The sequence below is a fragment of the Sceloporus occidentalis genome, unplaced genomic scaffold (assembly GCF_023333645.1).
Source record: "Sceloporus occidentalis isolate IW3139 unplaced genomic scaffold, rSceOcc1.0.p SCAF_143, whole genome shotgun sequence".
In the NCBI taxonomy this organism is placed as follows: domain Eukaryota; kingdom Metazoa; phylum Chordata; class Lepidosauria; order Squamata; family Phrynosomatidae; genus Sceloporus; species Sceloporus occidentalis.
In genome coordinates, this window is record NW_028317123.1 from 2,095,666 (window position 1) to 2,105,334 (window position 9,669).

The 9,669-nt window shown below is 45.6% G+C and overlaps 1 protein-coding gene across 1 annotated transcript; it reads right to left on the reverse strand.

Annotated features, from left to right (window-relative positions):
• Positions 1-3,725: 3,725 nt before the first annotated feature.
• LOC149280965 (alpha-tocopherol transfer protein-like) lies at positions 3,726-9,454 on the reverse strand. Its single transcript, XM_089499960.1, has 4 exons — positions 9,019-9,454; positions 8,296-8,489; positions 4,637-4,747; positions 3,726-4,001 (listed from the first exon to the last, which is right to left on the reverse strand). The coding sequence occupies exons 1-4, from the start codon at positions 9,452-9,454 to the stop codon at positions 3,726-3,728; spliced, it is 1,017 nt and encodes a 338-aa protein (XP_089356086.1).
• Positions 9,455-9,669: the final 215 nt, after the last annotated feature.

The following is a 9,669-nucleotide window of genomic DNA, read 5'->3' on the forward strand; positions in this document are numbered from 1 at the left end:
GGTTCTGTCCAACCACAGCTCCAACTGAAAGGTAGTCTATTTAGTACTTCTTTTTTTTTTTTCTCTTTTCTTTAAGTAGGACTAGGAACGGACTTTCTCTAATGCCTACATTTGGGACATTTTTCTTTTTCTCTCTACTCTTTAGTATCAATTTGTTGCGTTGCGCTTCTGAACTTGTTGAAACTAAACTAATCTTGTGCTGTTATCTGGTAAATATCTGCCCTTTTTCCACTTTGTCACATTATGGAGAGAATTTGATTTATTTAATAGGTGTCGGCATTACATTTTTCTGGTGTACATCCAAAGCTTCCCTCCCTAAATTGAAACTTTTGATCTGCTGTTGGTAAACCTGCATATACTGATTTTGTCTGTCAATATAACCCCCTTTTTATGGTTTTGCACTTTTTTTTTTTTGAAAAGTACTTTTACAATTTTCAGGCTGTAACTTTCGCACCTTTTTAAAATACCAGCAAAAATGAGCCCGTTTAGGTCTTTCAGTATTAATTATACAGGTACTACTGATTATCCCCCTCCCTTATATTGACACCTTCATGTTTTATTTATTTCATTCCATTTTGTTCATTTCAGTTACAAATCACATTTATTGTGTATACCATTATGCATATTGATTTGTAAAATGTGTTCATGGTGCTGTGTACATCCCCCCCCCCCCCCCTTTCATCTTCCAGAACACAGGAATGTTAATGTTTAAAAATAAAAGTCATAAAAAATGGCTTGTCTTGTTAAATCCATTATCAGACTAGTGAATGCTTTAAAATGTGCCCATTAACTTTAGCATCCAAACCACTGTATCGCCATACAATCTACCTTCCAGCAGAGGTGGTAGAGGCTATTACAGCGAGGGCATTTAAACATGCATGGGATAGACATACGGCTCCTGAATCTAAGACGAGACCAACGACTGATTAAGGTATAAGTCTTTACAGCAGGAAAAACAGGCAGACTAGATGGGGGCCGAATGGGGCTGATCTGCCAGCTAATTCTATATTTTGAACACCGCTACAATTCTGAATATTTGTGTCCCCTGGATATTTAGCCAGGCTATTTAATATAACAAAAAAAACTATTTACAAGAAAAGTTTTAGAGACATTTTATTGACCCATGCATACAAATAAACATTTAAAATCAAATCCCACATTTGTTTATAAAATGCTAATGGATATACCAGATAGAAAAATAAACTTTATTTCAGCACAAAAGTTTAAATTGAGGTTCTATAGTTTTGTATTTTAGACAATAGGAACAAGAAAAAGAAAACTGGTTCCTGACCAGATTTCACCTTCCAGGAACAAAACCGAATCTGTGCAGTAAACTTGGCCGCGATTGAACACTTTTGTGTATTATATTTGTGACATCTTGGCCCACGTTGTTTATAAAACAAAAGAATGTTTAATCAGTGCAAAAATAAGTGACATTGCTCACCTGCAAAGTCCCACCTTGGTGAATAAGTCTGGCATATGAATTGTGGGATTGAGATCATGCTTATAGATCAGAGAGAAATTGTAACCAATGAATTATAGAAAGGAAAAAAAAACCCCAAACATTTTAATCTTGCACATAAAACCTATGCAGAACAGCGCCAAAATGTGTCAACTGCCAGGATTTCTGGGTATCCCTGCCTGAAAGTGATTAAAACAAACTTGCCAGCATTGGGATATACAGAAATATATATATTTGACCTATACAGTACCCAAGCGTGCTGTGGGCGTGCGCGGTGCGCTGTGGGCGTGTGTGCTGTGAGTGTGTGCGGTGTGCTCTGGGGGCGTGTGCTGTAAGTGTGCGTGGTGTGCTGTGAGTGTGTGCGCTGTGCTCTGGGGGCGTGTGCGCTGTAAGTGTGTGCGGTGTGCTGTGGGTGTGTGCTGTAAGTGTGCGTGGTGCGCTGTGTGTGTGGTGCGCTGTGGGCGTGTGCTGTAAGTGTGCGTGGTGCGCTGTGTGTGCGGTGCGCTGTGGGCGTGTGCTGTAAGTGTGCGTGGTGCGCTGTGTGTGCGGTGCGCTGTGGGCGTGTGCTGTAAGTGTGCGTGGTGCGCTGTGTGTGCGGTGCGCTGTAAGTGTGTGCGGTGTGCTGTGGGCGTGTGCGGTGTGCTGTGGGCGTGTGCGTGGTGCGCTGTGTGTGCGGTGTGCTGTGGGCGTGTGCGTGGTGCGCTGTGTGTGCGGTGCGCTGTGTGTGCGGTGTGCTGTGGGCGTGTGCGGTGTGCAGTGGGCGTGTGCGTGGTGCGCTGTGTGTGCGGTGCGCTGTAAGTGTGTGCGGTGTGCTGTGGGCGTGTGCGTGGTGCGCTGTGTGTGCGGTGCGCTGTGTGTGCGTGGTGCGCTGTGTGTGCGGTGTGCTGTGGGCGTGTGCGTGGTGCGCTGTGTGTGCGGTGTGCTGTGGGGTGTGCTGTGGGCGTGTGCTGCGGGGGTGTGCTGTAAGTGTGCGCGGTGTGCTGCGGGGGTGTGCTGTAAGTGTGCGCGGTGTGCACCGGCCGGATATACAGAGCACTGAAGGCTCCCGACGTTTTGAAAGGCAACACCTAACGCTTTGCCGTTTAATCGCACGTCACATGGCGACGTGACACATTAAAGTAACGCGAGTATGAATTTAGATCCGTGTTCATGTTTATTTGGCCCCCGTGTAACAGATGCCAAGGCACGTAGCCCACAGAAAGAAAATGTGCCGTCAGCCCATCTGGCGTTTAAGAAAGGCTTCCACCAATAAAAATGTCAACAAAAAATATTAAATGTACAAATAAAAAAAAATCTCCAACGTCATGGAAACGGCTTTAAAGCACAAGATTTTCACCTTACTGAAAAGAATTCCCTTTAACGGTTGAGCCGACTGACCAGCCCTGGCTGGGTTTCAAGAAGAAAAGGCAGATCACCTCCTATCCTAGGCCGCGAGATGCTTAGTTATACTGCAGGGGGTCTACAAAACCACACAGAAGTTATCACAACAGTACAGACCCAAAATAAAACATGGATACAATCTCCATTATGTCATAAAATGTTATATCTGTTTGCAGTGAGGTTGTGGATGGTAGCTGTACTAAGAGCAGACATAACACCTTCTCAGCTTCCACATCCAGCAGCACCCGGAGGTTGGAGGGTCTCCTGCCCCTAGTGGACCAAGTCCTTATTACACCTCACTAAATCAAGTACTTATCTGCGGACGGACACGCTGGGAAGGTAAAAACCAACGCATCATTTCCATCTTAATGTGCGACATAAACCGACACGTACCGCGCATGCACGACCGAGCCAGACTCGCAAGTCCTTCCAGACGCACGCAGGGACCCAAAGACAGAAGTGGAGGATATCTGTATCTGTTGCCGGCCCCCGCTCCTGGCTTCTTGCCATAATTTGGTCCTTCCTTTACCATCTCAACGAAAAAAAGGTTGCAACCGAGGTCTATTCCATCATAAAGAGACTTTTAGGCTTCTGGAATATACACGCTTTACAGTTTCGATGTACAGCTGGGTGATTTGTATCAGTTAATTGGGTTTCCACGAGGATGAAGTAATTCTACTTGTAACTTAATTTCTATTAAAGGAACCCGGGACACAGATTATAATTATATGACCCCCCCCAAAAAAAAAATATGGAAAGCTTTTCTGATATTCAGCTACAGCCAAGTTAATGTAACAAATACAACCACTGACGACAAAATGCTGTGTGTGTGTGTGTGATATATATATTATATACAAACACACATACTGAGATGAGATACTATTCAGTAACAATACAGCTGGGATTTAACCCCTCGTGCGGACTCCTCACACTGAAAGTCATCAAACTCCCCATCATTAACTGGGAAGCCTTGCAGGGATCCCACGACTGGATCGCCACCTTTGTAAAAGCTCTCTGCAAAGCCTTCTTCGGAGTTTAATAGCATCTGGCTCCACGCGGACGTGTCCAGCTTTCCGGCGGTTCCTCCGTACTGCTCTGGAAGAATGTCCTTTGGTATATTTTCATGGAGGGAGTTTAAGTCCGAGCCGTGGAGGAAGAACTGGAAGCATAAGAACATAATGCAGGGGGGCTGAGAAGACAGGTGGTGGGGGAAGGTTCATTCCTACACAGCATTCATTCATACACTTCCGCATGCAGACAGTAATGTGCAAAATGTGGCTCTTGTGCAAAATGTTTCAAAAATCGGTCTTATCACTATAGCAACCACAGTAATGTTCCTGCTCTGCAGATGGTTCTTTTGATCGCTATGGTGATAAAACCACGTTTGCATCAGACCCAGTTTTTATACATATCCCTACTGTCTCTGTGTAAACCTTCTCGATGTCGGCTAAACAGAGCTAAACAACAAATCAGGTTGCCTATGAGGTCAAAACATATTCAGAAATTATTTAGCACATATAACTACGTGATATGTTTCGTTCATGATGAAGTATAACAGCTAAATTTAAATTTAATGCAGTTTATCCCATTGACCGAGGCAAATCGTGAAATCGAAATAACATGGAATCCGTAGTTTGGTAAATTAACACAAACAATATATGTTTTTAATGAAGAATTAAATTCTGATTTTATCTCAGACGTGACGGGTCTCATTGGGATGTCGAAGTTCATACAAAAACCAGATTATACTGAATACCGAACATAATCAATACAATAAGAAAACAAAAATCTTACCCTCTTTACTATTTTCTCCTTCAGAAACGGCTTCAGGATAGCAAAAATACCTTTAAATATTCTCGGTTCATTTATTACATTGACAGCCTTTATCCTGATGGGGAAACCATCCTATTTCACAAGAAAAAAAAAAAACTTTAACATCAGGTTTCCAGAAACCAGAAAGAAATGTGTACTCGAGAATAGGGCTGCAACTAACGATTATTTTAATAATCGATTAGTTGGCCGATTATTTTTTCTATTAATCGGATAAAAAAAAAATGGTTTTAATACAAAGTTATTAGTGAATATTAATTCATATGTTAACTATTTTTCATATTTAATAAAAACTATGAGAAAAAAGCCTTGTTTATATTTTCTTTTATTTACCAAACTGCCCCCAGTTATGCACATCTGACCCCCAGCTTCCCACTCTGGCATATAGGAGGTAAGATTGTAAGCTTGCGAGCAGGGCTCTCTCCACCAAATGTATCGGTTTGTCTTAGTCTGTCAATTCTTGTCTTGTCATATCCCTTGAATTTATGTATTGTATTAAGCGCTGCGTAAACTGTTGGCGCTATATAAATAAAGGATAATAATAATAATAATAATATAAGGCATATCTGGGGGCAGAGATTCCACTGTGCCCCCTGATATGCCACTTTGCCCCCGATATGTCTTATACTCCTTATATGCCAGTGATATGCAACTAAGCCCCCTGATATACCTTTTACCCCCAGATATGTCTTATGCCCCCCTGATATGCCCAATATCGATATGCCCTATACCCCCTATATGCCACTGTGTCCCCTGATATGCCTTATAACTTCCAATATGCCACTTGTCCCCATTTATGCCTTATACCTCCCTATATGCCACTGTGCACCCCAATATGCCACTCCGCCCCCCATAAATGCCCTGCACCACTCTGAAATTCATTATACTCCCTGATTCACCACTCTGCCTCCCCAGATATGCCATTCTGAAATTCATTATACTCCCCCATACACCACTCTACCTCCCCCTATACACCACTCTAACTCCCCCAGATATGCCACTCTGCCTCCCTGAAATTCATTAAACACCCATACACCACTATAACTCACCCATACACCACTCTGCCTCTCTCCCCGACTCCCATACACCACCCTGCCTCTCTCCCCAACTCCCATACACCACCCTGCCTCTCTCCCCCACTCCCATACACCACTCTGCCCCCCCATACACCACTCTGCCTCTCTCCCTCCTCCCCCCCTCCCATACACCACTCTGCCTCTCTCCTCGACTCCCATACACCACCCTGCCTCTCTCCCCCACTCCCATACACCACTCTTCCCCCCCATACACCACTCTGCCTCTCTCCCTCCTCCCATACACCACTCTGCCCCCCCTCCCATACACCACTCTGCCCCCCCTCCCATACACCACTCTGCCTCCCCCCTCCCATACACCACTCTGCCTCTCTCCCTCCCCCCCCTCCCATACACCACTCTGCCTCTCTCCCTCCTCCCCCTCCCATACACCACTCTGCCTCTCTCCCTCCTCCCATACACCACTCTGCCTCTCCCCCCCCATTTCACCACTCGGCCTCTCTCCCTCCCCCCCTCCCATACACCACTCTGCCTCTCTCCCTCCTCCCCCTCCCATACACCACTCTGCCTCTCTCCCTCCCCCTCCCATACACCACTCTGCCTCTCTCCCTCCCCCTCCCATACACCACTCTGCCTCTCTCCCTCCCCCCCATACACCACTCTGCCTCTCTCCCTCCCCCCCCTCCCATACACCACTCTGCCTCTCTCCCTCCCCCTCCCATACACCACTCTGCCTCTCTCCCTCCCCCTCCCATACACCACTCTGCCTCTCTCTCCCCCCCTCCCATACACCACTCTGCCTCTCTCTCTCCCCCCCCTCCCATACACCACTCTGCCTCTCTCTCTCCCCCCCCCTCCCATACACCACTCTGCCTCTCTCTCTCCCCCCCCTCCCATACACCACTCTGCCTCCTGTCAGCAACGGAGGTTCACAAGACACCAGGGAGTCGGGTAGAGAGGCAGAGTGGTGTATGGGAGGGGGGGGGGAGGTAGATTGGTGTATGGGAGGGTGGCTCCCATACACCACTCTGCCTCCTCCCCCTCCCATACGCCACTCTGCCTCTCTCCCGACTCCCTGGTGTTTTGTGAACCTCCATTGCTGACAGGCACTTTCACCGGAGCTGGTAGGAGCTATGCAGATCTATTGTACTTCCGCACTGAAGTGCAGCGGAAGTGAAGGAGTAACAGAGGATGTCTGCGCACATCGCGCAGACCCCCACCAGCTGACAGAGAGGATGATCCTCTGCAGGAGACCTCGATTCTCTGTCAGCCTCCGTTACTCCCCTTCACTTCCGCTGGGGCTTCTACATCATGTGATGCTGGCGCTGCATCGTAGGAGCCCCAGTGGAAGTGGAGGGGAGAGGCGGAAGTTGTCTGTGCGCATCACACGGACACCCACCGGCTGACAGTGAGGGGAATCCAGGTCCCCTGCAGCGTTGCGGGGGATCTGGATTCTAGTGTTATAATCCGATCTCTGTTTGAGGTCGGATTATATAAGGAGAGGAGTTTTTCAGAGCATTTGCTCAGAAAAAAAACTTTTTATAATCGATAAAAATCGATTCGACTAATTGATAATGAAAATCGTCAACGATTTTCATTATCGATTATTATTATTATTATGGATATTATGCAGCCCTACTCGAGAACTAAAATAGACGGTGGTTGGGGCCGTTACTATTTTAGACACAGGAAGAGGACCTTGCGAGCCCTGGACAAAAGGTTCTGACTATATACCGTATTGTCCTGATTATATGCTGCACCTTTTGCCCCCAAATTTAAAGAATTGTGGTTTAGATATTTAGGATGGTGAGCAGTGCGTTTTTACCTCTCCTTTAGTGTCTCAGAGGCAGCTTCTCTTGGCTCTTGTTCTTCTGTCTTCGTCCACTTCTCCCTGATATCAGTTCCATTATCCAAGTACTTCCTCGAAAGGGCGGAGCATCTGCACACATTGGAGGAACGTGGAACCCTTTTGCGGAAGTGCTCCAAGAGGCCAGAATATTGCAGATTCACAGACAAAGAGAAACGTTTCTTCGCCTCTCGTTCTACACAAACCTGTGTGCATTGTTCTTCCCTCTTGGGAGTACTTCCGCAAAAAAGGGCGGAGCCACAGGGCACACCACGGAGACAGCCTCTCCCCAACTTCCCCAATCGGGGGAGAGGGTGTGCGCGAAGGCTCCACCCTTTTGAGGAAGCGCTCCGAGAGGCCTGGTCAGCGGAGATGATACAAGGGTTTTCCAAAAACGAAGGGAGAACAAGAAAACGAAGCAAGAGAAGAAGCTGAGACGCAGGAAAGGAGACATGGACGCGGAATCAGTCGGCAGAGAAGTTAGGGAGACATTTAGAGAGCATGAGAAAGGGTGAGTGCGAGAGGAAATCCTGTTCTACCCTTCTACAAATGTGTATTTTTTTTAAAATACATTTTCTTTAAAACGGCGCAAGCGCGGCCTATGATTAGGACAATACGGCGTACACCCCCCCAAAGACCTGGCAACTACAAGCAGAAAGATGTTAGAAGGTAGGTTTATGCCAGGACTTTAGCTCATGACCCACCACCGTTACAAAAATCGAAGAAATCCAAGTTTTCCATACCTGAAGAATTCCAATAACTTTTTTGGCAATAAACGGTCCAAAATGAGATGCTTGCGACAAGCCAACCTGATTATAATCTGCAAGGATTACAATCCCATTAACCTGAGTTTCCTCGGACTCGATTAGTTTTTCCAAAGAGAGGTACATGGCACGGATATTCTCAGTAATTGGGTAGTCCCTGGGGTTCCACTGACCTGATATTAAAGAATACTAGATGTCAACAGTAAAAAGACAATAACTTTAAAAAAAACAAAAAACATATAATAAGGAAAAAGTATCATATAACTGAGCTGTTTTCATAAAATAATTATTAAATTTTGCATAAAATATCTCATCTAAAAGAAATGAATCTGGTTTTCCCCGCAGAGAACCATTGGCATCACTTTTTATCATTGTCATTGGGTTTGCAGGTGACATGAAACTACTTGTATTTTGTACAGTTATGGGGATATATTGCGAGGATTGGGAAAAATAAAAATATTGTATTTTCATGGACTAAAATTTCAAAGCTCTAACTTTAATGGTGATTTTTCAAAGTTTTAAGCTTTTTTATCAAGACATAAAAAAAGGATGACTCCTTACTTACCCTTAAATTACATAAAATAGGTAATTTTATATAAACTTCCGTATTGAAAAACATACGACTATATAAAAAGGAAACCAAAACATCAGTACACGTTCCTTCCGCCCTATAACTTGTAGTGGTTACAAAGAGTTGCCTACCAGGGCGAATGCAAACAATGCGACGGCCTTCTCTATCTGTCTGTGGAAGGACGGTTAAAAACCCAGCCTCCAGCACGGGCTTGACGGCCGACGGCCTCAGGTCGTTAAAAACCTCAGGCCAGCTTTTCCGGCAGCTGTAATAATTCACCAGGAGCTGCAGCGCCCGGTCGTAATCAAATTTTCTCGCTCTCAGGAAGCGTAGAAGGAATGAATCATCGACTCGGGTCCTTAAGTTGGGGTAGTCCTTCCATACCATGTCCCTCAGAGCTTGGACATCACGTAGTCTCCATTCTGGCTTCTCTTGAAGTTCTTCTCTGGCTTTGAGGAGCAGCTCAGGGGTCAAAGTGCAGACGTAGCTGTGCCGGGGAGCGGAGTTTTCATCCAATGGAGAAGACACAGATGAACTTGCTACTGATGTCTCATTGTCTTCTGCCATTGAGTAAAGGACAGCTATCAAAAAAAAAAAAATAAAGAAAAGAAAAGGAGAAAAGTAAGTTTTCTGTTTGACATCAACAGAGCAACAAACCACCAGGAGAATATTCTGCTCAGTGAACTGCGACACGTAGGGTTTACAAAAGTGACAGCCCCTTATTACAGAGCACCTGCCGAGCACGACAGCCACGTGACAGCTATTAGATCATGAACACCATC